A 20997-nucleotide genomic window follows, 5' to 3' on the forward strand; every position below is an offset into this window, starting at 1 on the left:
ATACATAAATGGAAAAACAAAGATTACAGCCAACCAGGTTTGGCTTTCATAAAACAGATCCACAACTTGTTTGTGATGTGTTTAATGTTTCTAGGAGTCAAATCACTGAAGAAAATTTTATAGAGTACCCCAGGAAGCAGAGCAATGATTTCACCAATTAAAAAGTTATTAAGCTTTAAGTTGTATTCATATAATGATATGGGCCTATCTTAAAGAACAGCTAATGCATGGGGAATGAAGACAAACTCTCATTTATCTGCCTTCTATGTCAGAACTTAATCAAATTACAATTTCTAATATTATTGAGAAAGCTGATTAGAACACAAGACTTTGATCCCAGAGGCCAAAATCTTTTATCCTCCCAGAGTTTGCCAGTCAAACATGACTTCTCTTTCATACTCTGTAAAAATCGTAACCATTTTAGTCTTGAAAAAAAAAAAAAAAAAGACAAACTAGAGTATGAAATTCATAGGCTCCATTGTAATCATTAGTCTCAGGCCACCCCACCCTCCCAACAACATTTACCCCAATTGTATTTAATCTCATTCTTTCTCATTTTCCCCATTCACCCCTATCTTTCAAATTTTCCCAAGATGGAAAAAAAAAAGTCTTCTTCCTAACTGACAGCTCACAGAACTCTCCCAGATTGCCTATGTTTTATTCCTACAGTTTTATTCTATTAATTTAGATATTCTTATATATTACAAGGTAAAACATTTTAAATCAATATTTTAATTGGTATTTTGGCAACTAACTTGGAAGAAATTCACAGCCTGGTTGCTTTCTAGATGTATGATCAGAGCACCAAAACATACCCCAAGATGTATTTTTTAATTAAATATGGCTTTTTCAGTGAAGTAGAGCAACTGTACTCGTCCACAGTTAACCAAGTGGCCAAAGGACGGAGTTAAGGATCCAAACTAATCTCCAAATAATCAGTAAAATATGGATCTATGCATTCCAAATGCCTGCATTTTATGAAAGGTAGTGTGTTATTGACCAAGGAGAAATAAAACAATTTTTAAAGAACAAAGCTACTAATTCTAGACCATCGACACACCTCCTGGGCTGTGTATGTTCCCATCTGTACTCCTTACCAGAGCTGCTGCAGTATGAGGGGTCAACAGGTCTTCCATTTTTATCAGAGCAGGCTATAGCTCGAAAGCGCATTCCTTTTCCACATTCTTTGCTTTCTCCTTGCACTCGAAATCCTCCTCGCTGAGACTCTCTTCTGCCTTCTGGAATAATGCAATCTGACCAGTTTCCATAAGGTTGAGATATAAATACATTACAAGGGCATAGTTCCATTTCCACGAGAGGGTACAGGTCAGAGTCCTGGCATTTCTCTTTCTTCCTGCTTTTCCCTGTTCCAAAAAGAGACATTGCTATATTAATTTCATATCTGTTTTGTAAAAAGTCACATTATTGTCTTTACTAGCTCTTAGAAAATTTAATCTTACACTATAGCCTCCCCCTGCCCTGATTCTTTATTGCCATGAAAGTAAATCTTAGGACAATGAAAGCAATTCCCAAAGCACCTGTGAAATTCAAATTATTTTGGAAAAAATAAAATTAAAAATCGTTTTATGTTGGAGAGTGCCAAAAAAACAAACTAAAAAAAGATGCTTGCTACAGTGACTTAACAGCTAGAAAATTTGTTAATTCATTTAGTATAATTTTCCCTGTGACTTGTTGATAAAAGCAAATTATCGCCTCTCAGTCTTCCTTGGAATCAATGGTTTCCAGGGAAACCAACATAAACACCCTCTCTTTGAAGTACATTTCTGAAAATGGTTTATTTATTCAAAGGATGAAAGGACACCCTCCCATACAATGGCCCTGGAGCGAGGTCAGGTGTCACTCCGGGTGTGGCAGACAAAGTAGAACTTATTTTGGTCCTTGCCATAAAGTAGCTCACAAATGCTGACACAATGAAATGAATGTTCCAATAACATTGGGTAATTTAATCCGAGAAAAAGGCATGGCTTCCACTTTGAGAGACTTTTAACTCAAGCATTCTAGAATATGACTTTGCCTTACCAATTGACTTTGATGGACCTTTTAGCTGTGATTCTGTCTATAAGTAATGAGAATGCAGAATCAATTCCCACTGCTCTGAGTACTTGATAATCATGTTTAATGGAGTTTCAAGTCAGCCTGTAACTTGATTTCAACTTTCTGGCCAATGTACTTCCACTCGATTCCTAAAAATTCTCAAGTAAATCTCATAATTATATTTTGTTACCTCATTAATAAGTCATCAGCTAGAGTCTTGGCAGGCTATAGAAAAATGAAGTAGGCTGATTTACTTACTGGTCTTATTCCCAGTCTTTATAGCTATTTTAGAAATGCTTAATACAAGCTGATGCATGGGATATTTTCTCATTGTCAAATAGTTTATATATATTTTTACAGTTGCTGCTGGATGATTGGCTCTATAGGTCTGACATGCTGCTTATGACCACAATAAATAAGGATTCCTGCAGGACCTGAAATGATCTTGCAGGAATTTCAGGCATGCCACTACCTCTCTGGGAGGATATATTCATTTCCTCTACCATTAGGGGCATTTAGGGAGAAAAAGTTTGGGAAACACAGCTTCTATCATGGCCATGAGAATTTACTGGTTGAGATATAAAGAAACCAATCACTAGGTTCTCTTTTCTGATCCATTAGCTTCACCCACAGAAAGAGTTTAACTTTTTTTTTTTATGTTTATTCATTTTTGAGAGGGAGGGGAGAGGGAGGGGAGAGGGAGGGGAGAGGGAGGGGAGAGGGAGGGGAGAGGGAGGGGAGAGGGAGGGGAGAGAGTATCCTAGGCTCCAGGCTCTGAGTTGTCACCACAGACCAACTGAGCCACCCAGGCTCCCCACCCACAGAAAGAGTTTAAATCATCTACAGCTCTTAAATTCCTTATTATTATCTCCATTCTAGATTTCTTGCTCAAGCTTCTGAGCCACAGACTGGAACTTTAAAGGCCAAACTCAACCTGGCAAAACCCATCCTCAAGCTCTTCACACCAGGGCCTTCCTTTCTCCATCTTCATTTACCAAGTATACCAACATGACCAAGTCAAAATGTAAAATGTCAGACTTGAATTCTGTTGCTCTACCCGACTACCTGTATCTGATTAATGAAAAAGATCATATCAAATGACTAAGTATCTCTTCAATCAGTCCATTGTTTCCATTCTGACCAATACCACCAATATTTAGCCCATCTCCAAATATCCAGCTTAAATCACAACAGCTTCTTCTAATATTTTATACCTTATTTTCCTTTTCATCTTCTCCCCACTCTGCAGTTAGAACCACCTCACAAAGATGTAAGTCTGATCATGTCATTCATCTACTTAAAAGTCTTCAGTGACTTACCATGGTTCTAGGCTCCTTGCCATGGTCATCAAGGCCCTTAAGTATCTGATACCATTAGCACCTGCCTCTTGCCTGTGTGATGCCACTCTGCCTGGGGAATGTTACAAGCTAGACAAAACAAGCATCTTTCAGTTCCTGGAAATGACTCCTTGGTTTCTGGCCTTTGCATTTCTTACACCAGAAATTTTCCTCAGTTCCAACCTCTCTCCATAGTCTAATTAATGCCTGCTTGTACTTCCTCCGTGGCAGGGGTAAAGTATTAGTTACCCCTGGAAAAGGTATTCTTCTGTACTTTTATTCTGCCTACCACAAGCTATGCCTTTCCAAGAATGCTCACATCCTATTTCTTATAATTGTGCTACCTTAGATGGCAAAATGCACTGTGTAGATGTGACTAAGATTATTGACCTTGGGATAAGATTATTCTGGATTATTTGTGTGGGTCCAACCTAATCTCAGGGCAGAGAATCTTTCCTAAACCAGAGGCAGAATGGTCAGAGAGACACAATGTTACTGAATTTCAAGATAGAAGAGTCATGAGCCAAGGAATGTGGACAGCCTCTAGAAGCTAGAAAAAGGAAAGGAATTTCCCCAGAGCATCCAGAAAGGCATGAAGATCCACCAACATTTTGTTTTCAGTCTGGTGACACACACGTTTATTTTAGAGCTATACAACTCAGAATAAATCTGTGTTCTTTTTAAGCCACTAAATTTGTGGTAATTTGTTACAGAAGCATTAAGAAACTAATGTAGCACTAATATCACAGCTATTGTCACAAGTGGTACACTGGGTTGTAACTGTAATAAATTCTCTATCTTCCATTACAGTGGAAGCTCTTAAAGTAGGATTCCTATCTATTCCCCAGTAGTATTCCTAAGGCCTAGCACACATAAGTAAACTGTTGATTAAGAAAGTAAGATTTAAGAAGTGGTAGAGTGGGGGAGAAAGTGAAGACAAAAGGAGAAAGTGAGAGCAAGACAGAATAGGAAGAAAGATACTAATCTACAAGGCAACCAAAAGTTGCTGGCAGAACAAGCATTCTGTACTAATATATGCCATGTCTGTATTTGGGATATCCTTAATTATGTGGCACCACTGTTTCAAGAAAGATTGGAGTAAACTCATACAGAAATGGTTCTCAAAATAAGAAACAAATTATCACTGGTCCTTTACTTTGATTACAGTATAGTCAACAATTAGCATTAACTTGTGGATTCAGAACTAGTTAGTACTTAAAAACAAATAAAAAAACACCAAAAAAAAAAAAAAACCCAAGATAACAAAAAAGTCTACCGCTAATACAACTATAAAGATATTTTTCCTCACTCAAGTCAGAGGGAAATTTGTGCCTGTTCCCCCAAGACATAAAACTATAAGAATATATTAAATGTTATTTATCAAGTTATTTTATATATTAATAACCTGAACAAATCTACTCAATGGATTATTTTCAGCACTGTATAAACAACTACTATAAATACCATTCAATCTAAAACCTAGGATGATCCCGTTTAGGTACAACACCCAGGACATTCAGATATTGAATTAAGGCCTATTGTTAAAAATGGAAAAAAAAAAAATGGAAAACAAGAACACCACCCTAGATGGCCCATTATTCCATGCAGTGGCTAGTATTACTGTGTGCTTCCCATGTGTTTGTGTTAGAGAGAGTCCCATTGTTCTATAGTCTAAGCCCATGCCTTTTACTACCACTGATGTTAGAGATTACTTAAGTTTACCACCAAATTACATGAGAAACCAAAATGCAAGCAAATACCACAACAATGAAAATAAGTCTTAAGAAGTGACAAATTTCAATTCACTACTGCCTCCCACACACCTAATACATGATTGTTGATTTTTTTTTCCCCTACAACGTAGGTGTTTCATAGAATTGACCAGTTATTTCCAAGACATGAAGACACACAAATGTCAATTAGCAAGCAAAAAGCATAATTAATAATAACTCAGAAAAAAATTTAAGTTTTTTGGTAGGATTAATTCTTAGGACAGAGTTTGCAGAAAAGCATACAATGGCTTTTCAATATTTACAAAAAAAGTTTATTTTAAATTTGTCAGCTTTGACAATTTGTAACAAAATTCATGAGTTTAATAAATATCTTGGGATTTTTGATATTCCCTTTTTCAATTTTCAGGTATAAAATACCATCAGTAAACCCTCAGGAAAAAAGAAAAAGACAAAAACTGGCCACTAATTAAAAACATCCTTTCCTTCAAAACTGTTACACCTGAACTTGAAATTATTCCTGTGACACACATTCCACTGCATTATATTCCCTGTAAGAATTTTTTCATTTTAGAAACACAAGCAATGCCGCATAAAGTTATATATGCACAGAATTTTGGGGAAAAAAGCACAAAGTGCAGCATACTTGACTGTTTCTATTTGATTATACATTTCACCTACACTTATGAATGGGCTCCCGGGTTGTGTGCAAAAACCCTGTTAAAGGCTCTCATCGATTAAGTAAATCCATTAGAGTGAGTTAAATTTAAAACAATCTTGTAAGCAATGCATTCAAACAAAGGGAATTTGAAACCAAGAGAATTAGCCCTTAAATTGCTTATAAGAACAAATGGTCTTCGGTGCTTAATTCTTCAATGTCAACACCAATTTTATTATCCCAGTGATTATTTTGGCATTTTTCCTCTGGGTCTTCATTACCTAAATTAAGTTTTTCTGGATATGCAAATACAACTACAAGAAATTCTGGGGTATTTATCTAGAGTAGTAGTACAATATGCTATACTGCATCAATTATTTGTATATTACAGGCAAAAATAGCTCCAGCACTTTGATTAAACTATTAATTACTTTAATTTCCATTAAATTGCACGGATGCAAACAGAACCAAAATAATATACCACAAAAGCAGAACCTATATATGTAATTTGACTTATCTTGCACTACTAACATTTTAAAATGTCAAATTGCTTGTAAGGTAATGGCAAAAAGAGAATGATACAGGTTAGATCTGCCTTTGACGGGTTTTACACATCAGTCACTGCTATCAACTTTGCTGAGATTCTGATATGACAAAATACCAGAATCTTTGTCATTAACTATTCCAAGCTAGCTCGTGGCTATATTGCCATTTAAGACTGTAAACATTATAAAGTCCTATAGAGAGGAACTTAATAGCTATAGAATGGTCCATATCATTTCACAAAAAATGAGTAGATATTATGTGGCAGGCATAGGCACAGAAGATACATCAAGTCAGTAATTGGCTGGGAAAGGGAGAGACCTGATACCATTTCTAGTCCTTCTGGAGCTTCCACCTTCTGTGGCAGGTTCAGAAACACATCCATTGTCTGAAGCTAAGAAATGAAAGGTACGCCCTAACTATGAGCTGTCCCATACCCTACCTGTGAGCTGTCGCCGTCGACTTCGGATTGTTTCACAATCTGTGGAACAGGGTGTAAACTTGGACCAAACCGTGAAGGTGCAGTCATCTCGACACGGGACCGTGCATTCTTGCACAAAGGGAGGCATGCCATCTGTCTGCTTGAGGCATTCCATCATTTCTGCCGACTGGTTATCATCAGAGATGCAGGAGACCGCTTTACAAGAAAACAAAACAAAACGACAACACATGGATTTGTTTGTATTATTTTGATTCAATCAGTCTGCTGCTGGTTCTTCGACAAAATAGCAGAATCCCCCCAGTGTTTGCAAATTTGGTTATCACTGTGACTATGTGTGTTTAACATAGCTAACCCTATTTCTCTCTGGAAATTAAAGGTTTACCCTTGCCAGTGGAGGTATTTGAGGATTTAATTGGTTTCATTAATCCAATTTGGTTACATTGACAGCAACCAAAATAACTTTCTGTAATTTATTGTACATGAGCTTGTATCTGGTCTCGAGGGATGATCTAAAACTAAAAGAATATGTAAGAGTAATAGAGGACAAAAAAAGGACAAAACCATTAAAATCATGTGAATTCTTCCTAGATTTAATTTACTTTACTTGTTTAAATGGCACTTGTAAGAGTGGTCCTATTTTCACTTCACAACCAGTATTTAAAAAAAAAAATGGGGCACCTGGGTGGCTCAGTCGGTTAAGATCCAACTTCGGCTCAGGTCATGATCTCACAGTCTGTGAATCCTAGCCCCACATTGGGCTCTGGGCTGACATACAGCTCAGAGCCTGGAGCCTGCTTTGGATTCTGTGTCTCCCTCTCTCTCTCTCTCTCTCTCTCTCTCTCTGCCCCTCCCCTGCTCATGCTTTGTCTCTCTCTGTCCTCAAAATAAATAAAAACATTAAATTTTTTTTAAATGTGTTGCGGCATGTGGGTGGCTCAGTCAATTAAGTGTCTAACTTCGGCTCAGGTCAGGAGTTTGAGTTCCACATTGGGCTCTCTGTTTTCAGTACGGGGCCTGCTTCAGATCCTCTGTCCCTCTCTTTGCACCTCCCCTGGTCACACTCGTTCTCTCAAAAATAAACGAACGTTAAAAAATAGTAAAAAAAATGTTGTTTCTTAGTAAACCTTTCCTTATTAACATTTTAGGATCAATGAAAAATTTTCAATACTTTTTTCTCAAGTATAGGTCTAATCTATCCAGATAATTCGCATTACAGATACCCTATCAATGGCAGTTATGTCTCATTCACAGCATTTTTCAATGAGAATGTTTCTAGTCATACCATAAAATAACCAATAATCTTAAGCAAAATTTCATAAATACTTTACCTCAATTCTGTATTTGATTCTTTGAGCTAGTGACATTTATTTAAGTATAAAGGATATTTTTGTGCATCTTTTATTCACCCTAATTATGGACCCTCTAGGGTTGTGTCTATATTCTCTAGACCCGTGTTTTGTAACCCTGGAACTATTGACATTATGGGATGGATACTTTGTTGTGCAGACCTGTGTTTCTTGTGCACTGTAAGATATTTAGCAGCATCCCTGGCCTCTACCTACTAGATGCCAGCAGCACACACATCCTCCTGGTTGTGAAAACTCCAAGTTCCAGACATTGCCAAATGTTGCCCTAGGTGAAAACTACTCTTCTAAATGAATTCCTAGTCATGGAGGTTTATGAGAAGACACAGATTCTATGGCATGCCTTCAAACCTACTGCATCAACATCTCTGGGGAAAAAAAAAATTCTAGGAATATTTTTGCCTTTAAGTGCCCCAGGTGGTTCTGATGCAGCCTTTCCACTGACAACCTACATTTGGCATCGTGCCTGTAAATATGGTGCATGTTACTGGATATTTGCTGAATTCATCATCCTAAAGAAATCATAGTTTAGGGTCATCTTTATTACGACTCTAAAATCCACCAAGTTACAAGCAAAAAACCTACCACAGCTTAGGATCAATATTGTTAAGAATACTTTATATAGAAACTTCTGTAAGGCAGGCTAAGTGTACATAGGGGCTCCATTTAATTGCCCATTCTTCTTATATTCTGAATTCCTTTCATTATTCTTAGCACAGACAACAATTCAGTGTGTGTGTGTGTGTGTGTGTGTGTGTGTGTGTGTGTGTGTGTGTTTTAACTGAAAGCCAAACCCAGTGTATGCTTTAGGACCAAGAAATTAGCTAAGATGATAACGGGTGCACACACACTTCCCCATTTGTGCATCTGCTCTGTGGCAGGTGGGGTTATTCAAGGATTTTGAATAATTTGTTTTGATTTTTATTTGCATCCTAGGAACAAAATCCACTGCACAAAAAGCCAACATCCCTGTGTTTGGCCTGTTGGGACTATTATAGTCATTAATGATGAATACACCAACATACTTTATCTTAGGGAGGGTGCAGGCAAATGTTACTGGAATTGCATGTTTAGATAACTAATCTGCAGTCAATTTAGGTGACTTTTATCTTGCCAAGGTATATGTTTCCCTTAAGATAACAATGTACTGATCAACATCAAGGGGAAATTTAAATACTTGGTAAAAGCATTGATATTTGAAACCTGAACTCCTATGTATATACAAATGAGGTATTTTTTTCGATAAAGTTTTTTTAAGATAATTCTTCACGTAAGTTTATAACTTGACAACTATGATAAACATTCAATTTTGAAATTCTGCAAATTACATTAGCAAATACTAGACTTATGAATGTCTATATTGACCTATTTTACATTAATGAAAAAGCATTAAAAATTAATAATAACTATGGCATAGGATATAATTCATAGACATTCTTGTCAAATGGTATGAATGCAAATTCCAATTCCAAACATCTTGAACTGAGTTATTTAGTCTTTGTGCTTAGACTCTCTATCTTTAAAATGATAAGATACCTATAACAAAGAGTTGTGAGAAATCTTAAAACAGTATCCCTTGTACACTAAGGGTTCAATAAATGCTATCAATTATAATCCCTTTGTATTTATTTTTTTAATATTAAGTTTTTTAAAAAATTAGAGCAATTTTTAATTTATTTTATGTCAAGCAGGCTGATAGTTCTCACAGGTATACATGCACACACTATCATTCTCCATGGCCTCATTTCTTCCTTGGTCATTCTAAAAATCTGAGGGATGAAAGAGAAAACCATGATTGAATCTCACAGGATTCTGGCACTAAACTTCAAATCCCCATTAGTCAAACAGTATGTCAAATATGCCATAAACATATTCACTACATTTTAATTAGGTTAGGTAGAACAAATCAGTTCCATTGCTCCTATACAAATAGGCATATTCGAGTCATCTAATGGAGACTTTAGGGAGTTCTACGGGCCAAAGAAAGCATCCACAGTTGTAGCATGAAGTTGGACGACACCCACATTAATCTCAAGATCCCTGCTGTGTGTTATTACTGATGGTCTCTTGACCCAAAGATGAGTGGCAACTGACACACTACAGATCATACAATCATCAGCATACAGTCAGGCATTATTGTTTTCAGATTTCTCCAAGCTCAAGATTCTAAAAAAAAAAAAATCACTAGACACAAAACCATAAATCAGTATTTCCTTCTTGGGAATGTTCTAGTAGAAGATTAATCATTCAATAAACATTTATTGGATGGCTGGATACTGAACTATATACTTTACTAGAGGGTAGGAAATTACTGAAGAAATATCAAGCACCAAGTCTGAAGGACTGGAAAACCAGGAAACAAAAAGAGAAGATATTTAGAGTAAATGAGGGTCACTAGTAGCTACTGGAACAATCCAATTTAGAGCCTCCTTCCATTAGGCCAACTCCTAAGGAGAAGCTATTTTTTAAATGTATTAATTACTTTAAATCTACACTATAGTTCTTAGTCATTAAAGGTATGTAGATTAATCACGTCAGAGAAATTCTTTTAAGAAATACTACTGAGGGGGTGCCTGGGTGGCTCAGTCGGTTAAGCGGCTGACTTCAGCCTAGGTCATGATCTCACGGTTTGTGGGTTCAAGCCCTGTATTGGGCTCTGTGCGGACAGCTCAGAGCCTGGAGCCTGCTTCAGATTCTGTGTCTCCCTCTCTCTGTGCCCCTCCCCAGCTCGTACTCGGTCTCTGTCTCTCTCAAAAATAAAATAAAAAACGTTACAAAAATAAATTAAAAAAAAAAACAAATACTACTGACGTAGCAAAGTGTACTGTAAAATTATACACCCTGGTGTCAACAGAACTAAGAGTGACTCTTGTGTTGCTGTTGTTTGTTACCTTGGGCAAGTTATGTCAACTCTCTGAAGACTCAGTTAACTCACCCATACAATGAGAAGGAGAACGCCTACACCATAAAATAAATTGATGCAGATGAGGTACTTAGCACAGTACTAGAGCACTTGGCACATTCGACTGGAGACTGACCTAATTTTATAATGAAGTCTACTGGAAATAAAAACCTAACAAGCATCAGGAAAGAAGAATCTACCATCACTTGTCTTGGTTCAGGAAAAATTCTCCAAATCCCACCAATTAGTCTGGACTCCTAAGAAGTTTAACTGGAGTCTCCTTTGAATTATACTCTTGAGGTCAGTAGCCTCTTCCCAAGATTGCATGGCTCTCCCAAGGATATTGTCTGTTATACTTCCAAGTCATGCTCTGTGTATTCGGTTTACGGTTTACAAAAAGGAGTCTAAGCTACCAGAGGAGAGCAGAACTGCAAAGAAAGAAACAAATCCAAGGCCCGTTGGGAATTCCTTCCAGAAGCACTAAGATCAAAATCCTTAACTCTTAAGAATTTCATGAGAGGACAGTGAACATTTGCACAGAAGAGTGCTGCCCACATTAGCAACTTTTTACCTCACTCACCGAGGTGGTCCTATCCAGCATAGACACGTGCCATGCCACTGTATGCTAAAGCCGAATTTTTAACATCTAAAATTTAGGGGCATTTATCAAACTTTTCTGACCATTAGAACCATGAACACTTCATTTCTGATCAAGGGAGGAGATAAGGCCAGAAAAAAAGTGTTCATCCCCTAAAATCAGGACTACATCTTAAAGTCATTTTCTCTACTTATACAGTGGTCTTAACATCAGACTTTGCTTATACACCTGGATCTTTATTACTGACATTTTTGTTCCCTGTTTATCTTACTGAACTTGGTCCATTCACTCATCCAACCATCCATCCAGTGACAATAAGTAACTATAAACAATTATGAAAGCATTGTGTTTACACATACATATACATGTACATAAAAATAATCTGGCCTCTGGGAGGCTACAATATTGGCAGTGACAAGAGTCCACAGTACAATGTTGTAGTCTCCCTAATGGAGATAACCAGTGAGGAAACTTGATATAGAAAGGAAAAGTAGGTACTTTAGTCCTAAATAGAAAGGATGCACAATAGGCAGGCTGAAAATAAGCCATTAGGGAGAATTTATCTGTCAGACATCTGCTATTTAGTTTAACTCTGAGTCCTGGGTCCTTTGGATCATAGTAAATCACTTGCAGGCCACAATCTAGAGCAAATATTTCCCTTTTGGTGTTTTTAAGTAGTTAAAGTACTGTACTATACTAGTAGGCAAAGTCTATGAGGAAAGGGAGAGACATTTACTACAGACTCTTCCTGTCATGCATTTCTACCTGAACTGAATTGTTTAAGGGATGGCAATTCAATGTTCAATGATAATCCTTTATTAAACTTGGAATATTGTTGTCTTTGCTGGAGGAAAATTGTACTCTTGGGTAAAATTAGCTCCAATAGCTGCAGAACAATCTCGTTACTGGGTACTGTTGGAAATGTAGCTACCTTAAGCTTTGGACAGAAAGTTGTCAGACTAGCTGTCTGGGACAGCTGAGTATTCTTAAGGAATAATGGAGAAGCAGGTGTTTGAGCTGAGCCACTCAGACAAGCGCTCTCATACAACAGTCACCTGGTAAATGGGTAGGGCAGGGGTGACCTGGAACTCACCAGAAACCTTTGTAAAACCCAAGGTTGTATTTTTCCATTCACAGTAGCTAACACACATAGAACGGAGTTCAGTTTCTTCACCTTTCTCATAATTACGAGACAAGCTGAGACTTGGAAGAAAAAAATAAATAAAAATCACAAAAAGAAGACCAGAGTTACTAATAGCTTTCCCCTGTTACCTCACTCTTTTTGATTTTAGCAGCATGAAAAGGAATGCCCTGACTCAAAATGTAAATTTATCTGATTATTCAGCAGAAGAAACAAAGCAAGGTCCTCTATGAATTCTCAGTGTGTCTGAGTTAATTTTTAAAGAACTACCTGCTGTTCAATGTGGGAGGTTTAGGCAGCCTTCTCAGGCTTCCATGAGGACTCAAATCATCAGATTTGACTATTACTATTACTATTATTAACTATTACTAAACAGATTATTAACTATTACTAAACAGTTAGGCTTTCTGCCCCCTGTCACCTCTAGATTCAGATATTCAGACATGCTGTGATAAAATGGTGTTCTTCTCAATTATGTTATGAGGAGGGCAGGGGTTGCTGTCCTTGTAAGAAAGGATGATGTCCTGCCTGGGAAGACTATGTGATGGAGATTGCTACTTCCTGTCAATTTACACTCCTCACCTTCACCAAGGACAACCACATTACTTGATCCACACTGCTCTGGACTAGAGTCCAATTGTAACAGTTGACAAGAAAGCTTAAGAAGAGTTTCTTTCAAGAGGCCATGATTTCCAGGAAACGGGAATGACATGCTAGAAAACCAGAGGGGCTCTATGATTTGCTGTCCTGCAACCCTGAGCAGCTTCGAGTGCAAAGCTCTATTTATATGCAGGTCATGGAGCAAAAAGGATGGACAACAGCTGATCAGCACAACCAGCATGTTCTCTATGTCAGGCCCTGCACTGTGGCTGGGGGTACACAGATGGAAGAAATGTAGAAATAAAAGGTCACTACCCTCAGGGCCCTGCAAAAGCATAGCCCTGGGGCCTCTGGCACTGGGCAGAGCAGCTTTCTGGAAGGACTGACACAGGTAAGCGGAGTAAGATATACCCAGTAAAATCAACTTGGGCCAGGCCAGGGGCTTGACATACCACAGGCCTGTGCCGACAGCCAGCACTATGGTGGGCTGGCTTCCTTTCCTTGCTAAGCACACTCCCAGGACTCTATGTCCCTATCTTTGAGAAGATCCATCATGCATAGAATTACAAGGTCTGTATCTGGGAAGTTACCAACCTAATGACATTATGCCAGGCTGCCCATAGCATGTATGGGGTCTGGTGTGAAAATGTAAGAAGATGTCATAAACCACAAGTCTAAGGAATTAAAAATTAACATTAACAAATGTGTCATCGATTCATTCTATTCTGCTACCTTAACGTATTTGCTTTCATAAGGACTTAGCTAGGTTACAATAAAAATTCTCAGAGGACTTCAAGTTTCAGTCTGGAATGTGCCTGCACCCAGTCCCACACCCTAGCCCCCTTTCTTCCCTTCTCATTCCCAGTTGAATTCTACCCCAGGAGCAACCTTCTTGCACTTGGGAATGGGACTGTTGTCAGTCCTGCAAAACTCCATTCACAAGTCAGCTGCCTGTGACCCACCCTCAGGTCTAGAGTACACACATAGCTAGACACAGCTTTCCTCAGGTCAGATTCACAAGAGGCTTCTTTTGTCCTTGAAGCTTGCTTAGGGCCATATGGGCAGGAAATTCTAGGGTTCTAAGGACTAGACAGAGTTTAGATAGGGGATGGGTAGGGAAGCTGGCTTGGGGGGTGCTCCTTATGCATGAGTGGGAAGGAAGCTGGAAGAAGGCCAGAGAAGAGCCCTCAAACACACAGGAGTTAGAGGAGACCACCTCTTGCTGAGTCTAAGGGCAAAACTGCATTCCCTTCCAATTATTTTGATACAGACTGATGTAATTGTCCTTAAAAGCTCCCTTCTTGGTAGGTAATCAGGAAAAGTACAAACTCCCAATTAAAGCTATCTGAGTTTGGGCTCTTTTAATTAGTGTCCTTCCTATTTATATTAATTCTTTTCAGGTAGATTCTTTTCAGTCTCCCTCTTTCAGCCACTTCCCCTTTTGACATAGGGGTATGGCACCCAGCAAGGGTCTTGGATTGCCAAGAAGATCCTTCAGAAGCTCTCTGGGACTCTTCCAACACCTGCAGTGGCCCTTGCCCACTTGATGACTGCTGACATTGGTGTCATTCACTTCTGGAGTCTCTTCTCAAGCCCAAAACCTCATGGTGATTCCCTTTCAGCCTGTTCAGGGACAATATTCCTCTAGCTGAGGAGGCCTAGCCTGTCCTGGTACCTGCTGGGGCCATGTGATCGGTGCCCTGGGGGACCCAGAGCAGATTCTTCTGTAATGCCTGCCAGACAGCACCAGCAGCCACCTCACCCTCCCTGGGGCAGGCAGGAACTTCTGGAGACTCCACAGCAGAAGAAACTCTGAGAACATCTGGGGAGCCACTAAGGCCCTCCTTATGGAGTGGGGCCCCTGTAGGTCACCTCTTCCCAGAGTTCCAAACAGAACATGGAGCACAAACTCTTCAGCTTCCTTCCTTTTCATTAGCCAAGCCCTCTACCCTGACAACATCAGCCCCGAGTCAGAGAAACCAGCACGGACATTCATTCAGCTCCACTTCCCCTTTCCCCAGTTTCTTAGTGTTTCTTCCCCAGGACCCACTCTGTCAGCAAGAGGAAAACTTTTATTCTTCTTGTCTGACAGACATTTCTCCTGCATTGGCATCCATATTCCATCTGAGGTGGCCTTTACCCTGTCCTTTTTCCTAAAGCCTTAATGACAGACAGGCTGCAGAGAGAAATCTAATTAGATTAAGTGTATAAATTAAGAAGCACCTAAAAAATACGAAGCCTGCCATATACACGCTTCACCACTAGGTGGGGAGGCCCAGGACTCGTGAGCCTGGGTCTGGCTTGTGTATGCACAGGTCTCCCAACAAGTGACTGACACACATTTAGGTGCCACTAAAGACAGAGATGGATTCTTTGAAGCCACTGTGGAGTAAGAGGCAGGGGCACAGAAGCACTCTGTTGGGAAGCCCAACACTTTCCTTTAGTTTCAGAAATGCCCCATTTTTTTAAATGCTAATTTATTTCCAGGGGATTGTTTTCCTGTTGCCACTGTAACAGATTACCACAAATTTAGCCACAAAAAGAACAAAATTTGTTTCCTTACAAATTCTGGGAGTCAGAAGTTCGGCATCATTTTCTGGAAGCTAAAATCAAGAAGCCATGGGGACTGGTTCTTTCTGGAGGCGAGAGAGAATCAAGTATCTCACCCTTTGAGACGTCTAGAGGCCACCTACATCCTTCACTGCCAGGCCCACAGAGTATCAGCAGCACATCTCCTCAACCCCATCCCTCTGTCTCCTCATCACGTTGTTGAGTCCTCCCGCTACCTTATAAAGGCAGCCATGATTACATTGGATCCTCCTGGGGATTAACCCTCCTGGATTAACCTGGGATAATCCCCACCTGAGGATTCTTAACTTGATCACATCTGCAAAATCCCTTTTGCCTCATAAGACCTTCACAGCTTCCAGAGATTAGACCTTGCCACTTTGGGGGACTATTATTCAGCCTCCAACATAGAGGAGAGGTGTTTCTTCCTAGCTCTGAGGTATTGCCTCATTCGTTAGAATAAGAACCAGGCCTACCTCATGTGTTCCCACTAATAAGGAACACAGATTTGACAGACTTACCACGATTTTCCCATTCCATGTTCTCACAACTATTTTGTTTTAATTCTTTTTTTTTTCTTTTGCAATTATCTGGCATGGCTTTCCTTAGTCATCCAGGCAACATTTATTATTTTTTTAAATGTTTACTTATTTATTTTGAGAGACAGACACACACACACACACACACACAGAGAGAGAGAGAGAGAGAGAGAGAGAGAGAGTTCATCTGCATGAGATGGGCAGACAACAAAGGAGACAGAGAGTTCCCAAGCAGGCTCCACACTGTCAGGGCAGAGCCTGATGCAGGGCTCAGCCTCATGAACCATAAAGTCATGACCTGAGCCAAAATCAAGAATCAGATACTTAACCTACTGAGCCACCCAGGTGCCTCCCCCCAACCCCGACCTTTTTAATATTTATTTACTTTGAGAGTCAGGCTACCTTTAGAATTACTCTTCCCATACACTGCTTGGGGTATCCTTAGAGAAAACAGGCAAGTGGACTTCTTTCTTATTCAAGATCAAGCATAATTAAGAATCTAGCGGTGCCTGGCTGGCTCAGTTGGTAGATCATGTGCCTCTTGATCTCAGGGTCATGAACGACTTCGGGCCCCATATTGGGTGTGGAGACTATGTAAAAAAAAAAAAAAAAGAATGTACATCTATATTAAATACAAGCACAGTATTCTGCCGAATACCAGCACCTGGGTCAGTCTGAGCCAGGCAAAATGCAAAGCCACTTCCCCCCATCCAATTTTTATGCTTCAATTGTTGGCTTCATGAATGAGTGAAGGAAAATCTCTTCAGAGAAATACTCGAATTGAGAAGGGAGTGAGAATAGCTAGAGGTAATAGAAACTTCCATATCTCAAAAAAGAAGACCCACTGTATGCTCTCTTTCACAGCAAGCATGTCTTGTTGTCTCTACTAAGAGGACATGCTCTGAAGTGTCCAGCATGAGCGAGGGCAGCCCTGAGCCACTCCCACATCCCATTCCATGCTCAAGAGCCAAGAGCTGGCCAGGGTTAGGAAGCACATCAATACTGTCACTTGTATGCTGTACGAAATAGTCTTCCCATCTTGTCTATGCTGTTACTCCGGCTGCAGTGGACACAGACTGCTCTGATCCTCTCCCAACATGGCCAGCCCTGGTGTGGGGGAGGGCCAGGAGCCCTGGTAGTATGAGGAAGAACAGGAAAGGTGGCCAGTTAACATTGGCATTTCCTAGGCACAGATATCGGGGTTACCCTGACATGACCAAGCCAATTCTTCCACACAAGGATCAAACCCAGGCCCTTCCCCTTTGGATTTAAATCACCTGAGTTGAACCAACCAACCATTCCACATACTCTAAATTCACTCAGTGGCTATCCTAGCAATGGCATTTCTGTGACAATCAAAAGTTAGTGGAGAATTTATGTTCACTTGCCTGTATCCAAATGAGTCAATTTGGAAGTAAAAGCCAGTTCTTGCCATGCCCCAAATGCGTTCGTTTTTCCCTTGCATTTTCTCTCTCCCTGTGCAGAGCACAGCATGTGGGAGCACAGTATTTGAAGGTCTCATTCTTCAAAACTAGAGTTTGAATAAAGTGTGTGCTTATGATTACATGCTGACTGACATATATGCAACTTTTGAGTGGAACAGCATGAATTGTGGAAATTGAATTAAACAATAAACCCATAATTGCTTGTTAGGGTGCTTTAATTGACTCATAAGTACCATATGCGAAGCTGTGTGGCTGCAGGAGCCCAATTATAAACTTGCTTATGGAAAGATACAACTCATTTTGCATGTTGGAAACATACTCCCCAATTATTGTTGCCTTCTCAGAGAAAAAGCATTTTTAAATAAATAAGAAATACTTAGTGAGCTCATAATGTATACTTAGTCCCTAGGTAACCTTGAAGCACTTTATTTAGGTTCTAATACAAGATCAGAAAATGTGCAGTTAAAAAATGCCCATTTACTTTATTCCAGGGCCTCTGTTAAGCCCTGGAGCTCTCTGTGTTCACAGCTAACCAAAGAAATGCACACGGTTAGGGCTCTTGACTTAAGGGACTTTTCCCCCCCTAACTGACTAAAACTGACAAAAGTACACATTTATGGAAAAAAAGAGAACAAAGTAAAATTACAAACAATGCATCAATTATATTTAAAAATGGCTAATACACATGAGGGCCACAGAGGAGAAAGCAGTGAGATCTTAAACTCTGGCTGCCGATGACTGTGGCAAATTCCCGAAGGGAATGCTAGGATTGGGGGTCAGTTTACCTCAGGTGTGGGCCCGTGGGAATGTGTGGTAGAAGTGGGAGCACAGGAGGTTCGTGTTGACCACTTGGCAAAATCAAGAAATCAGGGGGTTCCAGGTAAGTAGAGTGAGCATATGCTCCTACACTAGAGTGGAGAAGTAACCAGTGGAAATCCTAAATCCAAGAAGGAAAAGCATAAAATTGTCTCTCTAGGATACCATAGAGCCCATTTGTATGAATACAAGTGATCTTGGAATATCTTTAGTTCTCCAATGATTTCCAATCAGTCACAGTGAAACCACCCAAAATAAACAGCTACAAAGAGTAGCTCATTTGTTAACAAAGCTGCCAGACAAGTCTTTTAATCTCCAGCTACTTCCTTCCCTAAACTAGACCGAAAAAAACATACACTCTCAACAGAAAGGGAGGACATGCTATGCAAACAGCTTCCAAAGTTCTCAGCCACTCTTTCCATTTAGAATGCCTCTGTGAGTCCTTCCTCCTACAGAGATGTTAAAACCTGTATTGAAGAAAACCATTATAAATGCATATAAATCATCACACTCCGCAAGACACTGACAGCAATCACTCTAGGTCATGACAGCGAATATGAAGGAGCCATCACTGCATCCAACCTTGTTACACATCAGAGATTCTCTCCCTGATTTTGTAACACCTTAGAGTAGTTCCATTTATCTCACTTGACTTTCTTCCATTAAAAATAATTCAATGGGGAATGACTGCTAATGGGATAGTGTTTCTTTTGGGGGTGATGAAAATCTTCTGGAATTAGATTATCATGATGGTTGCACAACTCTGTGAATATACTAAAAACTACCAACCTATACACATACATTGGAGAGTAAATTGTATCTCAAAGCTGCTGTAAAAAATTATAATGTAAATATTCTGAATCTTGAACAAATATAAATTATAAATATAATTCTTAAGAAAAAGCTCAAAAGTCATGTCACAAAATCATGTCAGGCAGATGCTGCATTTCTAGAAATCCTGGGAATCATAAGCATTTACCAGCTACCAAAGAAATTATTCTCCCAGAAGTTAGGCTCAAAACCATTTACATTAACTTTTATAAACAAAGATGTTCCCATGAGTAATGAATTAGGATTTTATCATTAATACAGTTCTTTGCAGGGTGCCTGGGTAGCTCAGTTGGTTAAGCATCCAACTTCAGCTCAGGTCATGATCTCATGGTTGATGGGTTTGAGCCCTGCATTGAGCTCTGTGCTGACAGTTCAGAGCCTGGAGCCTGTTTCAGATTCTGTGTCTCCCTCTCTCTCTGTCCCTCCCCTACTCACACTCTCTCTCCCTCTCAAAAATAAACATAAAAAAGTTTTAAAAATACAGTTCTTTTCATATGTTTTCTGACCTGCAAAGTTTCATTTTTAAAATTTTTTCCTCCATTAAGTAAAACAAAAAGCAAACTACAATTGCCTAGACTTTCTGTGGTGCCATACTTACCAAATTAGAATTCTATAGAATGCTATTGAGAGAATATGATCAGTTGAACTGTGAGACATTACAGTAATATAAGACAGAATTTCTGCCCTAAGAGGGCTTATAATCTACACAGAATACTCAACTTCTAATGTGTGTGGGGAATCGACAAAATATAGAATATCTACGAACCACCTGTATGTAAATATATTTAGAATACAAAAGCATTTCATGGTGGTTAGAGCTAAATTCTTACCATGTTTTAAAAACTGTCAGGGTAAGAAATAGAAATCTTCTTATAAATTATTTTTCTCTCCTTCTTTCTCCATCATTGCCTCATTAGAGGTGTAAGCTAATGATGAGATGCTTTCTCGTATTTCCAAGTCATTTTTCTCACTGCCACTAAAAAGCGTTCAGATTAGATTCCTTCAGAAATATCTCCCACATTTAAATTCTGTGTCTTATGCCGAATGAAGTCCTCAATTCAAATCATATGAGTTTCTTGACGTTTCTTTTATATATTTAGAAAAAAATTCATAAACACTTCATTCTACAGAATATTGCCTATAACTATGCAATATGCTAGAAGCTTTATACTCCTCCAGCCCCTATTTTATGTACACATACAAGGGGAATGTATATTTGGAAGCTTTGAAAGAATAAATATGCTAATTCATACACTGCATGTAGAAGGTGATTTATTCCATTTTTAAAGGAATATGGCAGTATTTACATAAGTTTCACCTGTAACTCTGCAAACAGCTGTTGTGCAACCAACTTCCAAATCAGGAGAAAAAATGGGCTGGGTATTTTTTTAACAGTTGCTCTGGGCTTGACAGATGGATGGTGATTCA

The 20997-nt window shown here is 39.1% G+C and overlaps 1 protein-coding gene across 1 annotated transcript in view; it reads right to left on the reverse strand.

Annotated features, from left to right (window-relative positions):
- The window catches only part of THSD7B (thrombospondin type 1 domain containing 7B), an 860293-nt gene that overhangs the window by 239407 nt on the left and 599889 nt on the right, over nucleotides 1-20997 (reverse strand). The window contains exons 13-14 of the mRNA XM_060626021.3: nucleotides 6766-6960; nucleotides 1098-1364 (exon numbers count right to left, since the gene is read on the reverse strand). Of these exons, the coding sequence (XP_060482004.3) occupies nucleotides 1098-1364; nucleotides 6766-6960 (462 nt within the window). The remainder of the gene's footprint in view (nucleotides 1-1097; nucleotides 1365-6765; nucleotides 6961-20997) is intronic.

The sequence above is a fragment of the Panthera onca genome, chromosome C1 (assembly GCF_046562875.1).
Source record: "Panthera onca isolate mPanOnc1 chromosome C1, mPanOnc1 haplotype 2, whole genome shotgun sequence".
NCBI lineage: Eukaryota > Metazoa > Chordata > Mammalia > Carnivora > Felidae > Panthera > Panthera onca.